General features: G+C 37.0%; 1 protein-coding gene across 3 annotated transcripts in view; it reads right to left on the reverse strand.

Moving 5' to 3' along the window:
• Positions 1–1,136: 1,136 nt before the first annotated feature.
• Positions 1,137–19,201, reverse strand: part of ABHD17B (abhydrolase domain containing 17B, depalmitoylase) — a 53,403-nt gene continuing 35,338 nt past the window's right edge. For 2 of the 3 annotated variants that reach the window (XM_047102134.1, XM_047102149.1), the window contains 3 exons: positions 9,348–9,817; positions 5,324–5,503; positions 1,137–2,686 (listed from right to left, as the gene is read on the reverse strand). In XM_047102134.1, coding sequence (XP_046958090.1) covers positions 2,467–2,686; positions 5,324–5,503; positions 9,348–9,814 — 867 coding nt within the window. In that variant the 5' untranslated portion in view covers positions 9,815–9,817 and the 3' untranslated portion in view covers positions 1,137–2,466. Of the gene's footprint in view, positions 2,687–5,323; positions 5,504–9,347; positions 11,858–19,201 lie in introns of those variants that run through there. The other variant, XM_047102141.1, reaches the window with a different exon arrangement.

Raw genomic sequence — 19,201 nt, forward strand, 5'->3', positions numbered from 1 at the left:
TTTACCTAGTTCTACTCTTGAGTCAAAAAGAATCAATTATACATGTCTCTCAAATACTTGAACATAGCTATCATTCCTTAGTTACATGGTTTGTGCTTTAGTTTGTGGGACTCTTTCCAACTTGGTAAAACATTCCAGAATTTGCACTAGTTTGTGAATATCCTTTCACTGGATCTTGAAATGAAATTAATATTTACAGATGTGGCCTGACTGGCATTTTGTATGAGATTATCTTCCCATGATGGATTTTTCAGCATCCTAAGATTACAGCCAATTATAACCGGCTCACATGCTATTTCTGGCAAACTAAAAATATCCAGGTTTTTTTTTTTCATCTATAAACTCCTGACAAATCCAATTTCATAATCCTATCAATGGCTTTCTATTGTGTCTAGGGTAATGATCAGGGCCCATGATACCATGTATGATTGTGCCTCTAACTAATTTGCCAGCCTCATCTTTATGCCATCCATTCCCCTTGACCTCTGGGCAGTCTTTTTACATTTTAAATGCACTATCCTTTCTTTAGGCTTCCATATACTGTTCCCTTCAGGCAGCAAGGATTTCCCTTGGCCACCAAGTTTAGTCATTTCTTAGTCATCCTTAAAGCTCAGATCAAAGATCACTTCTTTGTCAAATTCTTCCTTGCCCTTCCCACCATGTTCCCCTCCCAAGAGTACCTTTTACCTATTATATATAAGCTACAAATATCCTTCAGCCCTTATCCAAATAGCAATACTTGTGCAATAAGGTGTCTGTGTCCTTGGTTACATACACCATGAAGTCTATGAGGACATGGTTGACTTCCATCTTTATCTGGCACAGGGTTCTACATGACTGAATAAACAGTTGTTGAATGAATGAATGAATACTGAATTGGTATGATCAATATTTTAAATTTAACAGGTAATCAAAGAAAACACTTAGCTACACTCTGGTGTCTATGTTGTACAAAAATAGGAATTGTACAGGCTCCATAACAATCTTGAGAAGCAAAAAATTCTCTCCAAAAAAAGAAGTGATGATAAAATTTAGAAAACTACAGAACTATGTTCTGTTAAGATGAATGGTAATTTTTTCCCGACTTGATGGTAAGGGATGGGAAACATGGAAGAAGGCAAACAGGCACAGCTGGGTGGTATTATATTTGTTGTTTTACTGTTAATTTGACACATCTGAACCAAAGCATTCACAATACTTGATATACTTTGAAGAGAATCATATACTATAGTCTTAGACATAACCACAGAACAAGCAGAACAATTAAAACTACATAAGGCCTTAAAATATATCCACAGTGTGTATTATTTCAATATTCATTCATTTACAAATTAGACTACATACCATTAATTTTATTTTTATTTTTCTTTCATTGTTTTATTCAGGCAGGATTCATTCAAGGAAAGGCAACTTAGTTTTTGTGTGTGAGCTTTGTTTTTTACTACATTGGTTAATATAAAAGTTATGAATTAAATGTTCTCTTATCTCCTGTATCAGGAGTGAATCCATGAAATTCTCAGATAGTAATCTAAAACAACAGGTCCTATTAAAAATAGCCAAAGTGAAAAATGACCAAATAGCCAGCCTGTTTGTGGTCTTGAAGAACATCTAACGAACGGACTCTCAGGTTTTCTTATAATGGAGAGTACAGCAATTCTATGAGATTAGTCAAAATTTAAAACAACATTGCATACAAAATCATTCTTGAAGCTCTAAATGCCTTTTAAAAAACAAAAATGAGAATTTTAAGTAGTTGCCTCATAGTACCAAACCTATAAATCAGAACTAGTTAAAATTCAGTGCTATCATGACTTCTCATTTACAAGGTAACTAGTTGGTAAATTAATAGATGGCATAAAAATTAAGACTTACATCATTTGTTTTTTAAGGAGAAAATGTATGATAACCAGAGAATACAGAAAATTCAATGTATTTTACAATAAAATAAGTGTTTAAACCTTTATCCCTGTACAACAGGGCTTAGGTCATCTCTAGTGAACTTGCACATTTTCATACAGTTTATTCTACTATGAGTACTTGAATTGTTTTAGATATACAGCTTTTTATTGAAAGAATATTACATTTGTATACCTGGATAAGATTTAGTACATTGAGATGTTTTAAAAATATTTATAAATCTGTTTCTGATATGCAAAAGCATTTGGCAATACTTTTACAGCATTTGATTTTATAGAATTAAAATTTCATACAGTACTCATTTTGATGTTTAAAAAAAAATTCACAGAAAAAATATAAATTACACAGCTTGACTGCATGATACTGTTATTTCCAGTTTCTAGTTCTGGTAATTAAAACCTTCATTAAGTCTGTTAACAAATCATTACCTGTACAATTATGAAGGCAACTGACATGATTTGCAAACAAAACCTTCAGGTTTTATGTTATTTACCAAAGAGTGCAGTTCAGCAAGGAAAGAAAACCCAGTATGCAAATTTACAGAATATTTTACAAATTTACCAGTTCCTGTGACACAAACTGTTTCAACCTTTCGAGGTACTGTCCATAAAGTTCCACATCATTGTGACCTGCCCCTTCAACCCACAGAGGCTCCACAGGTCTTTGGCAACGCTCGAACAATGCGAGGCCATGTGAAAAGTCAATGACTTCATCTTCAGTCCCATGAATTATTAATACTGGGGAGGTTATCTTAGAGATTTTGTCAATGCTGTAAGAGAAGAGAAGGCAGAAGGAAGTCAACGAATTATCTATGAAAAGAAACAAAACAAATTCTCTTGTGCCATACCGAATACCAGAATAGCCTTTGAATCAAACCAGAAGAAACAGATGCCTCTTGGATTTCAAATAAGATTTAAAAGTCACTTTACATACTCCTTTTCTTAAGATTATCTGAGGAAGCTAACTTTAGGCACTTCTGTTTCAGGGGAATCATTCAATAGTTACTGTTAGCCTCCTGTACGTTTCTACAATATTAAGCACAAAGAAAACTTAGTTTGGAAGAAGAGGAAACTAAGGACCATTCAAACATATGCTAACTTTATACTTCTCTGCACTCGTATTTTTTTCTGCCTCTTAATCTACTAAAATGACAACAAAATGTTTTTTTGTCTTGTGGCATCAACTCCCTGAAATAGGGAGAATATAAAAAAATACATAATTTTGGAGCTGGGTAACAAATTAAAAGTATAAGAGAAAACCAATTTTAACAGGATAGAAGATAAAGTGAAGACACAACCCAATTTATACCACCGCATACACCCGAAGGTCAGGAATTGATATGGGGATGAAAGCAGGTGATGGGAGTCTACAGAATCTGTTCAAAGTTTGTTTAGCTCAGAGGCTGACTCGGGGCTCGATCCTTTGAACTGAGAGATCCTGACCTCAGCCGAAATTAAGAGTCGGACGCTTCACTGATTTGAGCCACTGAGGTGTACCCAGAGGGGACTTTTAGAATCTTTGTTGAAGACGACATCCACTTTAAGAGGAAAGATACAGAAAATAGTGACATGGGGTGGGATCCCCAACTAACTGATATGAACAGATCCCTGTATAGTTAAGCTCAGTCAACAAGCCTTTGTCACCTGCTTCAGATCCACTCTTTAGTTCCTCTCTTACACATGAACAGACAACTAGAATTATCAGATATCAGAGAACATTTTAAATATCAGAGATCAAAGCAATTTTAAAAAGGCAACATTGAGACATAAGCTACACAAAGAACTCTTACAAACAAATTTTAAAACTTAACAAAATTATGACGTTTTTCAGACAGTTTGCAGTTAAGTGCTGCTTTCTTTGTTGGTGTAGCAGAAATTCAAGAGGGAGCTGGACAGAGAATATAAGTTGGCAACAGCATTACCCCAAATACTCCCTACCATTCCTACTGTTCAGTTAGACAGAAGCAATATAATGCACATACCTTCCAATATACTATTCTCTAAAACAAAAACCCTGAATTAATGTAAAAACAAAACCCTCTCACAGCTTGCTCTGGTGATAAGATCTTATGCTCCCATCATTAGCTTCCCTACAAAAATGACCCCTTACTGGCTAATGATGAAAAAATTTGCTTTTGAAATGACCTTCGTTGTTTTTACGAAGAAGCAAGTGAGGACTCTGGCCTTGGGCCCATCTAACATTCACAAAAAAATTCTTTGTATAGCTGCCAGTTGGGGAAAAGAAGCGAGACTGAAATTTGCCAGCTTCTCACTTCTTGCCTTTGCCCTCTGAGAAAAAAGGGCCATCCATTTTTTCCCAATTATGAAAAGGAGCTGGAGGAATTTCCATTTATCTTGTCTTGAGAAGCAGAAGTAGTTCTTTCAAATTTGTATAATACTGTGTGTTTGCAGACTATGCAGTGGCAACACGTTTTTAAAAAAATTGTTTTAGTGTTTATTTTTGAGAAAGACAGAACGTGAGCAGGGGAGGGGCAGAGTGAGAGGCTGACACAGAATCCGAAGCAGGCTCCAGGCTCCGAGCTGGCAGCACAGAGCCCGACGCGGGGCTCGACTCACAAACTGTGAGATCATGACCTGAGTTGTAGTCAGATGCTTAACTGACTGAGCCACCCAGGTGCCCCAATACTTTTTTTTTCTCATGTTTTTATTTTATTTTTGAGAGAGTGAGAGAAAGACAAACAGCAAGCTGGGGAGGGGCAGAGAGAGAGGGAGACAAGAGGATCTGAAGCAGGATCCGTGCTGTCAATGCAGAGCCCAATGTGGGACTCGAACTCACGGTGAGATCATGACCTGAGCCAACTGGACGCTTAACTGACAGAGCCACCCAGGTGCCTCTAGGATGGCAATACTTTATTCTTGATAATAAAGACTCAACTTGTTTGCAATTCACTTCTTTTGTAAATCAGCTATCCTTAATTAGACATCATTCACTAATTTTTATGCACACGTGTCTCATTTCTCCTCCTCTACACTTCCACTCTTCCAGTATTCATGTCTCACTGAATTGTATCATTATCCACTAGCAGCTCAAGTCAGAACCTTAGGAATCAAATTCAAGTTCTCTTGTTTTGCATCCTACATTCACTGTGACATGCAGTTCTGTCAATTTTAGTTCTCAAATTCATCCCTTATCTCTAATACTATTGGTGCCACTCTCTGGGGTGTAAGGCCCTTAGCACTTTTCACCTGGATTACAACTGCTCAAACATTACACCCTCCTGACTGGTCTCCTGCCACCATCCTCTTCAAAAACTAGTTTTTCACAATTTCTATAATATGTGTAAAATAGAAGCTCATGGCTGAATGAATCATATTATGGATTCCTTAAGTGATGAAAAAAATTCCCGCAAGATTTCTTTGAATTAATTTGGAATATCGATACTTACTTTGGGAATGCATCAAAACAGTAGGTCTTCTTGGTATCAGGAAAAGCAACTCGCATTCCCGAGGTCAAAGGAGAATGAAGAATAACAGCAGCACTCTCATACCGAGCAGCAAGATCCACAGATGGTACTGTCCCTATACTTTGGCCATATATAATCACATTTTCAGGGCGAATGCCGTATCTACAAAGTTCAGGAGTTAAAAAAAAAATAAAGTGGAGAGTTGGACTGGTATGAAATATTCAATCATTTTCTAGGGACTTAATCTTATAATAGAATGACTCAGAATGAGACCATGTCAACAAATTTATATTTAAAATATACATTTTCTTAGCCATCATTATATTTAATGCTATAATAATATCTGTATTCTTAGCATTTTTCATCTGTTTCATCTTTTAGAAAAATAATGGCTGAGGTCTTTTAAAATTTTAAACTTAAAGGAATTCATTATATCATTTATGCAATTCAACGTGGCATATTTTTTACTAAATGCTGAACATATTGTATCATTGATATTTTAATGGGTTGACACTTCATAGACATTTACCATCTATCTTCCATTCAAAGTAACAAAAAGTTCTTTCTTTGTCTAGATATTAAAAGTGGCTCATTTTATTTTCTGAAGCCAGTCACAGTGATGAAAATCTTAAAATAAAGTTACTGTGTGTTATGAATAAAAAATATGTATCATTTTAGCCAAAAGCAAATTACTATTTTTCCTGAAATCTGCTTTTATTTGCTCATAGAAATGGACTAATGATTGGAAAGATAAACAGATGAATGAGAATTCCAAATGCCTTATGATTCAGTTAATTATGAATAGACTTCATGCTAAAACCTAAAGAGAACTGCCTTACCCCCTTTAAAAATGCTGCAGACTTACATGTATCAACTCACTGATCAATATCAGGTATATACTATGTTTCAAGCACTGTTTACTACCTATAGTATAATTGTCCCAACTGTAAAGTACTCCAAGCAGAAAGGAGGTGCTACAGGAGCTAATAAATACAGAATTATGGGTTAGAGTGAGATCAAACATGCCCTTCCACTCTAGAAATCTGAAAGAAGTCACTTCTGGATGGGAAGGGCCACTTGCACAACAGCCTCTGGTCTTCTGAAAAGGTAATGGAGCTTTTCAAGTATCTGAACACAAAAAAAATAGCAAGACAAACCCTACGTGCTTCCTCTGGCCCTTTCCAGGGGCGCAAGACTCTGAACCATCCAGGTAATAATGACCATCCATAATTTCTTCCAATCAGTCCTATGTAAGCATTTGGATATGTCCCAGAGGTTGGACGTATCTACTCCAGACTGACTCCAAATGTAAATAAACTCAGAAAACCCTTTTCTTTAAAAAGACCTAGCTGCACATATTTCAAAGAGTAAAGAAATTTTATGAAAATGAACATTTGCAGCACAGCATTAACTCTTGAGGCTGTAAGGCTGCTGTTAGCTGAATTGCAGCACTGTTGGTGGCAACTATGGGTTTTAGGCTAATGCTAGCAATGGCAAGGCTCCAGAGTAGAAGCAGCTGCCAGTTTAGCAGAGAATTCAAAGCAATAACAGAATTTCAGAACAGTACAAGTTAGAAAGGACTTCAGAGACCATTTAATCTAGTTCAGCTGCTTCCTGAGCAGATGTTCAAAGTCAGAGTAAGTCAGAGGCAGGTCTATAATTAGAACCCAGGTACCCTGACTCCCAGTCCAGCGCCTTTTCCATTATAGCACACAGATAATGAATTCAAAGACTATTGGACTATTTAGAAATGTATCTATTCTGCTCTTGTTCCTCATTCATCAAGTATGCATGATCATTAAGTATGTTTAAAATTGTTTTTTAACATTTACTCATTTCTGAGATGGAGAGTGAGCGGGGGAGGGGCAGAGAGGAAGATACACAATCTGAAGCAGGCTCTAGGCTTGGCCATTAGTACAGAGCCCGACGCGGGGGCTCGAACCCACAAGCTGTGAGACCATGACCTGAGCTGAAGCCGGATGCTCTGCCAACTGAACCACCCAGGCGCTTCAATCATTAAGTATGTTTAAAAAGACTAATTAATCAAGACTAGAAATAATTTCATAAATATTTCTTCAAATTGATATCAGACAAGATGAAAAATAAAAGTTAACCACTTACAAGAGTGGATTTTTTTTTTAACATAGGCAGAGAACACTCTATTGGATTCTAGTGTGTTTTGGTTGAATAAGTTATCTTTTCATGTTTTTGAGAAGCACTAACAATAAAGGCTATCTGCTTTAACTTAGCATCCTTAAAAATTGTACTAATCCACTGAAGTTGTACTTTAAAAGAGTTATATCTCAATAAATCTGTTATTAAAAATATCTACTATCATACTTTCCTGACAGGTATTATACTCCATTCAATTGGCTGGGTCTGGAAAGTGCGCACTCATTTATTTTGGTTTGTACGACTGAGACGATTTTGACTTTGGTCATTTAAGGCAGTTTTTAAGTTTATAAATTTTTATCATTCCCTGCCCCCTCCCCAACTATTTATTTCTTATACTACTTATCAACTTTTTCCTACTTATCAGGTATGTTTTCATATAATTGCAAATGATTTAAGAATCCCCTTTATACGGACCTCAGAGACTATAGTTTTATTATATCTTAGAGTAAATGTTTCTTTTTTTTAAAAAAATGAAATATTTTGCAAGAGCGAGCGAGCATGAGCAAGTAATGGAGGGGCAGAGAAAGAGGGAGAGAGAGAATCCTCAAACAAGCTCTGTGCTATCAGGACAGAGCCTGATATGGGGCTCGAACTCACAAACCATGAGATCTTGACCTGAGCCAAAACCAAGAGTTGGATGCTTAACCCACTGAGACCCCCAGGTGTCCCAAGGAATAAATGTTTCTAAAGGTATTTTCTAACAAAGGTTATGCCTGCTAACAAAATTGAGGTTCTAATCGAAACCATTAATATTTAAACATTAAATTAGAAATGGTAAATTTTCTTTAAGTCCTTTAGCTTTAGTCTAAAATACTTTGGAAGTCAGGCAGCTTTTCAGGAGATAATATGAAGAATAACTTGAGCTAAGGTATCTTTATTTATTGTACAGGAACCATTTGATTAAAAAAAACACCTGAAGTCTACAAAACTGCAATGTATTTCATGAAAATTTTCTAAGTATCTTGGTGATTAGGAAAGATTAAAGCAATTTCTAGTTCCCAAAAATGTATTGTTATAACCAAGGAATAACTGACATGATGAGAGAATCTGCTTAAATGATTTATCATAACATTACCTTTTTTTTTTTTTAGCTTAAGATCATCTCTCCAAATTTTATTAGTCCAGAATGCAAAGTAAAAAATCTCACTTTTACAGAATGAATACTTTAAAAATAGTTCCAATAAGATATCTTTAAGTCATATTGTCTAAGAGACTGTTATAGAAAATAACGCAAACTCAGGACTCAGGCTTACAATTCACCAAAACAATCCAGTCTCTTATACTCTTAAGTAAATGATTAGCTAATCACTGTTAATTCAAATCAACATTTTTTCTTTATTTTAGAGAGAGAAAGTGCAAGCAGGGAAGAAGGGCAGAGGGAGAGAGAGAATCTTAAGTAGGCTCTACATTCAGCACATAGCCTGATGTGAGGCTTGACCCACAACCCTGGGATTGTGACTTCAGTTGAAATCCAGAGTCAGATGCTCAACTGACTGAGCCACCCAGGTTACTCTGAATAAAGATTTTTATATCACACTCTAGTAAGTTTATAAAACCAAAACTTGTCATTGGCTTAAATTTTAAAGAAAATCACCCACGTGCACTAACAGACACAAATTAGATCTGTGTAAAAACTTTACGCTGTTTGTAAAAATTTTTAATTACATTCTAAGAGCTTAACTCTCCACAGGTATATTTTGGTACATATAATCTCTATTTACTACTTCAAAACATGTTATGTTATAAAAACTACTTTTATTCTTTTTTTATATAAAGCAATTTCAATTAAACATCATAATAACTGTGGAAAATACTCCCAATCACCATTTACCTTGTCCTAAGAGCAAGCCAAGCAGCTTCTATATCTGCATAGAGGTTCTTCTCCGTTGGTTTCCCAGAACTTGCGCCATATCCAGAATAATCATATGAGAATATATTACAATTAATCCGTGATCCCAGTCCTATGTAAAAGCTGCTCATCTGACCAAGATCAACAGCATTTCCATGTGAGAAGAGTAAAGTGTACTTGGCATTGGGTGAACAGCGCACAAACATGCAGGCAATCCTGTTGCCTTTACTGGTTCTAGTCATGAAACACTCAATCGCATCTTTTTCCCTAGAAGAGTACTGCCAGTCTGCTCGTTCTGATAGGTGTAAAGTCCAGCGGCTTCCACTTTCATCACACATCAGTGTATATGTTGGATCAGGTGGCAAAAATGCTAATTTTGAAGCAATTTTCCCAGGGCAAGGTGGACAGCAGAAGAGGCAACATAACTCACTGAATGAAAGATTATTCATCTTCTGAAAAAGAAAAGGAGACCGTAAATGTTTTAATTACTAAATATGGATTCTGCATTTTCATACAATAGAAGGTTAAAACAGAGACACCAGTAAATTCTATTGGTGTTCAGTGTCTACTATTATTTCAAGAATCCTCTGCCCAAACACATTTTTTGGCATCTTTCTAGAAATAATTTAAATCCTGTGGTGAGGCAAATTTTCCTGACCAGGAGACACTCAAACAGTATAGGATGTTTCAAATAGTAGTTATTATATATTATAATATTTAACCAAAACATGAAAATATGAAGAATTTGTTACTTCTCCACCGATAACAATATAGGAGGTGTGATATATCATTAGAGTAGCGCACAATTTCTGGGTTAACTTAGTGAAAATTCTCAGAATCTCAGGGAGAAGCTAGATATTTAACATGATAGAGTGAAGATATAACAATATTGCATATATTATTCCTTTTTAGTGCTTACAATTTGTCAGGCATGGTGATAAATATTCTATGTGTTTTAATTCTCAAAACAACTCTGTATGTTGATCTAAGAAACCTATACAAGATTCATGCAGCCCGGATTTGACACCAGACTCAACCACTGTCTTTCATCCCTGGGCTACACTGCCTCAGAGGCTCAGAAAACTATTTGTCTCAGAAGCCTATCGTTTTAGTCATGGTGCCAGTGGCGCAAATCATGTATAAGACTTTGAAATATGTCTATATGTAATTACTGCCCAAATTTAAAAGGCTACAATATAAAGTCCATTATGGAAAAAAGGTAAAAAATCCGCTAAAATTTTCTCCTCTTCTATGGTTAGATTGGAAGGAGTATAAGATTTGAAGTCAGAGAGAGCTGGGGTGGAATCCCAACTCTACCACTTACTAGCTGTTTGCCCTTGGGTAAATTATTTATTTTACAAGCTTCACTGTCTTCATAAGTAGACGAAGCTAATACCTTCACTGAACAGAGTGATTGTGAAGAACAAATACAATGCTTATAGTTTTTTTAGTACGGATATAGGTGGCACACTTAAGGATGGTCCACTTTCTCCTGTCTTTTTAAAATATTAATATTTTTGAACTTTCTAGTTGATATTAAGCCAGGAACAAAACTAGAGTAATTAATACTTGTTTCCCTGCCAGCATTTCTATCTTGTCCTTTCTCAAATTCCTATCCTTTTTAGCAACAGGTGACCATTGCTTAGTTCCAGGAAGAAGGCATTCAAAACACCTTCCAGAGATTTGGTGACACGTAATTTTTTACAAAAAAAATCTAATATAAGGACAGAAAAAAATGTCTACCATACCATTATGCCAAATGTAATTACATAAGAGAAGAAATTACATCAAGAGACTGACTGAAGTAGTGAGACTATTCAGAAAGAAAGAAATGACCTTTATATCCACTACTCAATCAAAATTCAAAATCTAGTTTATATGCTCAATACGAATATACTGATTTCCCAAAATCTAATCCATATGCTCAACATACATGTGTTAATTTCCCAGTGTAAACTAATTAGGTAGAGAGAATAAGAAACAGCACAGATAGAGAAACAAGGATAGGAGATAAAAAAAGCTCTCTAAAAGAGGAGTAAGAGAAGGGCAGAAGAGTGTCCGTTGGATATTAGAAAACACTTTTACTTGCTATTCTACCTTTATTTCCTTTTCAACCTTCAAAACAAATAAAGCCTGAAGGGAAAATAGTCTGATAGAACAGAAATGACAGTGAGGTATCATCTTTAGTGGTAGCTCTAATTGGTTCCCTGAAATATTGTACTCAGAAGCATTTTGAGGGCATGCCCAAGGCTTGGTAGGCAAAGAACGTGTAATAAACTAGTTATGTCTACTATAGAATTTGGCTATGAATTAACATGGTCATGAGGATACAGGACCTGGTGAAGAGGATGGCAAGAAAGAAAGCTCAAAGGGTCAGTTCGAGAGGAGACAACCTAGGGAAAAAAACAAATAGATGAGGTTGGGGGCACCTTGGAGTCAGTGAGGTGTCCAACCTCAGCTCAGGTCATGATCTCACAGTTCAAGCCTGCTTCAGATTCTGTGTCTCCCTCTCTGTCTTCCCCTCCCCTCCTCATGCTCTGTCTCTCTCTGTCTCAAAAATAAATAAAAACATTAAAAAAAATGTTTTTTAATTTCTATCAAGAATAAAATGTTTTTCCTCAGTAATTTGTTTAGTTCTGATTATATTAAGGTTATTTGTTTTATTTATACATTTTTTTTTATTTTTTTATTTTTTTTTTAATTTTTTTTTTTCAACGGTTTTTATTTATTTTTTTGGGACAGAGAGAGACAGAGCATGAACGGGGGAGGGGCAGAGAGAGAGGGAGACACAGAATCGGAAACAGGCTCCAGGCTACAAGCCATCAGCCCAGAGCCCGACGCGGGGCTCGAACTCACGGACCGCGAGATCGTGACCTGGCTGAAGTCGGACGCTTAACCGACTGCGCCACCCAGGCGCCCCTTATTTATACATTTTTTAAAGGAAGTCTATGTTGCTCTCTCAGTCCTGTTATTAGAAAAGTGGTAATTTGCAAGTTATTTGGTGGATACCAGTTATCTGGTTTAGGGCAGTGGAGGAAGGAATAGTTTCTGCCACCACCATTAAGGTCAGGTTGTCCTTTCATTAGACTAGACCCTGGCACTGCACCTTTTCTCCTGCTTCTCTCCTTTGGTATTCATCCCCAGATTTATTTCAAAATTACTTTTTCTTAACTTATTTTCAAGAGAGAGAATGAGAGCACAAGCGTGGAGGGGCAGAGGGAGGAGAGAGAGAATCCCAAGTAGGCTCTGGTCTGCCAGCACAGAGCCCCACACGGTGCTCAAACTCACAAACTGTGATCATGACCTGAGCCAAAATCAAGAGTCACGGACGCTTAACCAACTGAGCCACCCAGATGCCCCTCCTGATAGGAATTTTAAAAATCATTGAAATATCTTGCTAAATTTAGATAATTTTAAGTCCAGTGTGTTTTATGTAAAAATCACCTGAGTAAAAAATGTATCATTTGCCAGTTATTTCTTGGCAACAAAATCTTGAGGAGACAAAGCAGTGAATAATGATAAACATCTGAGAGTACACAACAGCCATAAAAGACAAACAACAAATTAAGTAATTTAGAGCAGAACTTTTAGACCAGACACAACAAAGATTTAAAATAGGGTACCTGGCTGGCTCAGTCAATGGAGCATGCAACTCTTGATCTTACAGTTTTAAGTTCAAGTCCCACGTTGGGTACAGAGACTACTTAAAAATATTTTTAAAATTTAAAATAAATTAAAATAAACCTGTTAAAAAAAAAAAAAAAGAATACTTGGGGCACCTGGGCAGCTCAGTCGGTTATGTGTCTGTGTCTCTTGATTTCAGCTCAGGTCATGATCTCACAGTCCTGAGACTGAGCCCTGCATTGGGCTCCAAGTTGGGTGGGTAGCCTGCTTAAGATTCTCTCTCTCCCTCTCCCTCTCCCTCTGCCCCTCCTCCTGGCATGTGCTCTTTCTCTCTCTCAAAAAGAGAGAGAGAGAGAGAGAGAGAAAGAGAGACAGTACTTAAAGATGAAATGCAAAAGTGTCCTAAAGAAAAATCCAACTGGAATCCCGGATATAAAGAAATCAGTATCTAAAATAAAGAACCTGATGGATTGGATACAAGAATCAATAACTTACGAACATGTTAGTGAGATGGACAATCCAATTGAGGAATTCCCAAATGGAATTTTTTAAGATGAAAGGGATGAAGAGACAGAAAATATGAAAGAAACTTTAAGAAGGACAAAAGTAGAAATACCAGTATCAATACTTTGGGGGTACCAGAGGGAAGAAAAAGAGGAGAAAACAAAGATAAGAATCTAAGAATTTCTCAGAATTAAAGAAAAAATCCAGACTGAAATAGCTCAGAGTGCCAAACAGGTATTTAAGGAAATTTTCATAGACAAATTATAGTAAATATTAAGATTGCCAGAAACAAAAATATGAAAGCTTCCAGAAAAGAACAGATTGCCTACAAAGGAACAAGAATCAGATGAACATCTGACTTTGCAAAACTGACACTAGAAACCAGAAGACACTGGAGAGATAGTTTTAAAGAAAGAAAGAATAGGGGCGCCTGGGTGGCGCAGTCGGTTAAGCGTCCGACTTCAGCCAGGTCACGATCTCGCGGTCCGTGAGTTTGAGCCCCGCGTCGGGCTCTGGGCTGATGGCTCAGAGCCTGGAGCCTGTTTCCGATTCTGTGTCTCCCTCTCTCTCTGCCCCTCCCCCGTTCATGCTCTGTCTCTCTCTGTCCCAAAAATAAATAAACGTTGAAAAAAAAAAAAAAAAAAAAAAAAAGAAAGAAAGAATAAAAACGCACAAAACTTTGAACCTAGAATTTTACATAGAGATAAAATACCATTTTAATAAAACAATAAAATAAATTTAGCTATAAGCATACTAAAACTCAGAAGGCTTACCACACTAAGACCCTCTTTGAGAAACTCCAGCAAGAACAAAATAAATCCAAGGGAATTCTATGAAGTATCTCAGATATGATAAAGAACAGTTAATATAATGTGTGTGTGTCTGTGTTTAAAGCAAGCAATGGAGGAAAAAAAGCAGCAAAGTATACCCCTAAACAATCCAGAGTCATAACTTTGGGGAATACCAATATAGAGAGAATTGGAAAGAGTTAGGGATTTAAAAGTGAAAAATGTGCTGAGGTACTTGTCACTTGACTTGTTCAGAATGGTATAAATGTTAATAAACTTCAGACATGGAAGAACATACCTATGACTATTAAGAAGTCAGATATACCACCATAAAATTACAGGTTGTAGGATACATCTGAAGTAGTTATAGTTATTCATTACAAATGTCCAGCTTTGAATATTTGTCCGTGTGTTAAACTCAAGGAGTGTAAACAAAGAAATAAGAATTAAAGGACAGATATCAATAAAATAGAGAATAAAAAACAATAGATATTAACAGAACCAAAAGCTGACTCTTAGAAAAACCTTCCACTATCAATAGCAACTCGCATTAACTGAGCAGTTATATCACGCACTATTCTAAACAGTTTTCATTTATTAACTCATTTAACCCTTTCACGACCTTCTGACGTAGAGACTATCAATTCACCCATTTTCCATTTCAGGAAACCAAGGCACAGAGTAGTTAGCTAACCTACCAAAGGTCACAGCTAGAAAGTGACAGAATTGATATGTGGCAGAATGATTCTGGAGCCTGAACTCATAACCACTGCTTTGTAAAAAGAGTACCCACACAAGACTGATGAAGAGAACGAGATAAGCAAAAAACTCACATACTAAATGAAAAGACATACATAATTTCTAAATTAAAAAATACTGTGTCAATAAACACAGTAAGTTTGATGAAATGCATTAAATTCTTGAGTAACATAAAAGAAAAAAAAACCCAATTAAAAAATGAACAAAAGATCTGACTAGACATTTCTCCAAAGAGATACAAATGGCTAACATGAAAAGATGCTCAACATCATTAGTCATTAGGGAAATGCAAATGAAAGCCATGATACCACGTCATATCCACTAGGATGGCTATAATACAGACAAGACCAAAGTTGACAAGGATATGGAGAAATTAGAACCTTTATACACTGTTAGTGGGAAGCAATTAATTTGGAAAACAGTTTGGCAATTCCTTAAAAAGTTTAAACACAGAGTTAACGTTTGACCAAGCAATTCCAATCCTAGGTCAATAACCAAATACCCAAGAGAAGTAAAAAACCTATGCTGACACAAAAACTTATACATGAATGTTCACAGTGGTGTAGTTTGTAACAGTCGGAGGTAGAAACCACCCCAAACATCCATCAACTGACGAAAGGCTAAACAAAATGTGGTGTACCCACATAATGGGATATTATTCAGTCATAAAAAGGAACAAAGTATTGACGCATACTATACAGTGGATACATCTTGAAAAAATTATACCAAGTGAAAGCCAGTCACAAAAGATCATTTATTATATGAGTCCATTTATATGAAGTATCTAGAACAGGCAATCAAAAGAGACAGAAAGAGATCAGTGGCTGTCTAGGGCTAGGGAGGATGGGAGGGTTGGGAAGCAACGGCCAAAGAGTATAAAGTTTCTTTGGAGGTAATAAAAATGCTCTAAAATTTATTTGGGTAATACCTGCAGAAACTTATTAATATATTAAAAACCACTGATGTGCATATTTTAAATGAGTAGATTGTATAGTATGTGAATTATATCTTAATAAAGCTATTTACTGGAGTACCTGGCTGCTTTAGTTGGGAGAGCATGTGACTCTTGAGTTTGGGGTTGTTAAGTCTGAGCCCCATTATGGGTGTAAAGATTACTTAAAAATAAAATCTTCAGGAGTGGCTGGGTGGCTCAGTTGGTTAAGTGTCCAATTTCAGCTCAGGTCATGATCTCATAGCTTGTATGTTTGAGCCCTGAGCCCCATGTTGGGCTCTGTGGTGATAGCTCAGAGCCTGGGGTCTGCTTCAGATTCTGTGTCTCCCTCTCTCTCTGCTCCCTCCCCCTCTCTCTCCCTCCCTCTCTCTCTCTCACTCACAAAAATAAATTAAAAACTTAAAAAAAAATATGTTAAAAAAAAAAAAAAGAAAAGAAAGCTGTTTACCATCCCATCTAAGTCAATGGGAAGCTAAGGTAATTTTGCCAAGGGCTCAAGTATGTATGTATTTGTGGGGGTAGGTGGGAATTTTCCCTCCCAGGTATTGAGACAGTCAACACAAAGCCAGCCAAAGTCATAAAGACAAACTAGTGCTGACACAAACAAACAGACCTAGTAGTAATAGAATACAGAGCTTATAAAGAGACCAAAATCCACAAGAGATAAAATATTGGTCGATTTATCTTCATTCAAACAGAGATTTTTATTCAGTGAAAAATGCTTCGGGAATAATGATTTCTTCATCCAAAACTGACAGAATTGATATCTTAAGTACAAGGAACTTCTACAAAAACAAACAAAAACTCAGGAGAAAAAATGAGCAGAAGATACTAACAGGCAACTTATAGAGGGTTAAAAGGCTATCAAATATATGAAGGACTCTCACCAACCATCAGAGAAATGCAAGAAATTGAGTAATATGAAGTACTGGTGTGAATAGGGGAAAGTAGGAACCTTTTTGTGAACTTTTTGATAAGCCATTCTGTTAACCAATGACCCAGAATTCTACTCTTAGGTAAGTACTCCAAAGAAACACTTGCAGAGGTCCTTGAGGTAATATGTACGGGGTGCTTGCTCACTGCAGCATTATTTGTATCAGGGTACAGGAAGGAACATAGATCCCATCATCAGGAAAATGAATACATAAATGTGTCGGATGCAGACAATGGAATATTATGCAGTTTGAAGTAGTGACTTTGATGGTTACAGCTTAAAAATATAGTACTGGGTGAAGAAGTAAGGAATAAACTGAGATCTATAGTACCATTAATGTAAATTAAACACATGCATTAAATGTTATATATCTAAGGACATGTGTATTTGAGTGGATGCTTGTGGAGGGGGAATGGGTAAAGAGGTTGAAGGCAAAGAAGAAAAAAAGTTAATAAAACAAGAGTAGGTTTTATGTTCACAGATCAATGATGATAACATGCCATGAACTAGACTACAAGTTCCAGAGGCAAGAATCCCATCTGGTTGCTTATCACTGGACCTTTAGTGCCAAGGCAGGACACCTGACACATAATAGGGTTTCTAATATTTTTTGGATGAATGAGTTAGTAAATTAATAAGATTAACTCAATTCTCTGCACCTAAGAAACTCCCACAAAAGGAAAAAAGGTTTACTAAATCATATGTTAAAAAAGAAAGCAAATGTTTTGTGATAATTAGGTTTTTTTGTATAGGTGCAAAATAGAACCAGTGTAATAAGAACCTAGGAACCTGAGCTAGGGTGGGGAGTGCAGGAGGGAACAGCACAGCTAGTTAACCAAATCAGTCACCGCACTATGAAGCATAGATTAGGGCACTCTGCTGGGGAGGAGGCAGTCTGGCCCCTCTCAAAATAAAAGGTCAACCGAATGTTAAACAGATGGTCCATTGTGAAAATTAAGGTTTTCCTTTTGGCAGGAGACTTAAAGTTATTTCACTTATAGCCGGAGGGATTTCCTAAAATTGTATGAATTAATAATTTCAGAACCTGCTTCTCCTGATAAGTTTTTCCTGCTCGATGACAAAGGATAAAAGATGAACATCTGAGTCCCTTCTCAGCAAAACAGGAAGACTAATGTTAAAAAATGTCTTTAAATAGAATGACCTACTATATCTCCTTCCTCTCTTTTCACAGAAGAAATTATTGAAGTGACTCCTGTCAATTCCTGATGTAATAACAGTTGACTGAAAAAAATTTCACTTTGATTGAGCTCCTTTTTTAAAACATTTTTTTAACATTTATCCATTTTTGAGAGTGAGAGAGACAGAGCATGAGTGGGGGAGGGGCAGAGAGCGAGGGAGACATAGATTCCAGCAGGAGCAGGTTCCAGGCTCCAGCTGCCAACACAGGGCCTGATGAGGGCTCGAACTCAGGGATTGTGAGATCATGACCTGAGCTGAAGTTGGACGCTTAACCGACTGAGCCACTCAGGCACCCCTGATCTCCTTTGTAACAGTTTCTTGGTAACACACATCAATTCACATTACTACCATCTACAAACTACAAATGATTCTTTTTTTTGACAGAGAGAGAGAGAGAGAAGGAGAGCGAGTGAGCATGAGCAGGGGAGGGGCAGAGAGAGAGAGAGAGAGAGAGAGACAGACAGACAGAATCGGAAGAAGGCCCCAGGCCCCCGAGCTGTCAACACAGAGCCCCACTCAGGGCTGGAACTCACAGACTGCGAGATGACGACCTGAGCCGAAGTCGGATGCTCAACTGACTGAGCCACCCAGGCACCCCCAACTGATTCTTTTTGGGTTTGAGATGTTGTGATGAACTGAACTAGTACTTAAGTGTTTTTAGAGAAAACATTTTTATTTATTTATTTTTTTTTAAGGTTTATTTTTGAGAGAGCGCAAGCAAGGGAGGGGTAGAAGCGGGCTTCTGTGCTGACCACACAGAGCCAGACCCATGTGGGGCTCGAACTCAGGACCTGTGAAATCATGACCTGAGCTGAAGTTGGAAGCTTAACCCAGGCGCCCCGGAAGACACTTTTAATTTTTTTTTTTTTTTTGGAGAGAGAGAGCGAGCATGAGCAGGGGAGGGGCAGAGAGAGGAGACCCAGAATCTGAAGCAGGCTCCAGGCTCTGAGCTGTCAGCACAGAACGCAACGTTGGGCTCCAAACCCATGAACAAACCATGAGATCATGACCTGAGCTGAAGTCAGACAGTGAACCGAATGAGCCACCCAGGCACACACACGAAAACTTTTAAAAC

Source organism: Lynx rufus, unplaced genomic scaffold (genome assembly GCF_022079265.1).
Source record: "Lynx rufus isolate CCGP_SWC_20201006 ecotype Redwood Valley unplaced genomic scaffold, mLynRuf1.p SCAF_10, whole genome shotgun sequence".
Lineage (NCBI taxonomy): Eukaryota > Metazoa > Chordata > Mammalia > Carnivora > Felidae > Lynx > Lynx rufus.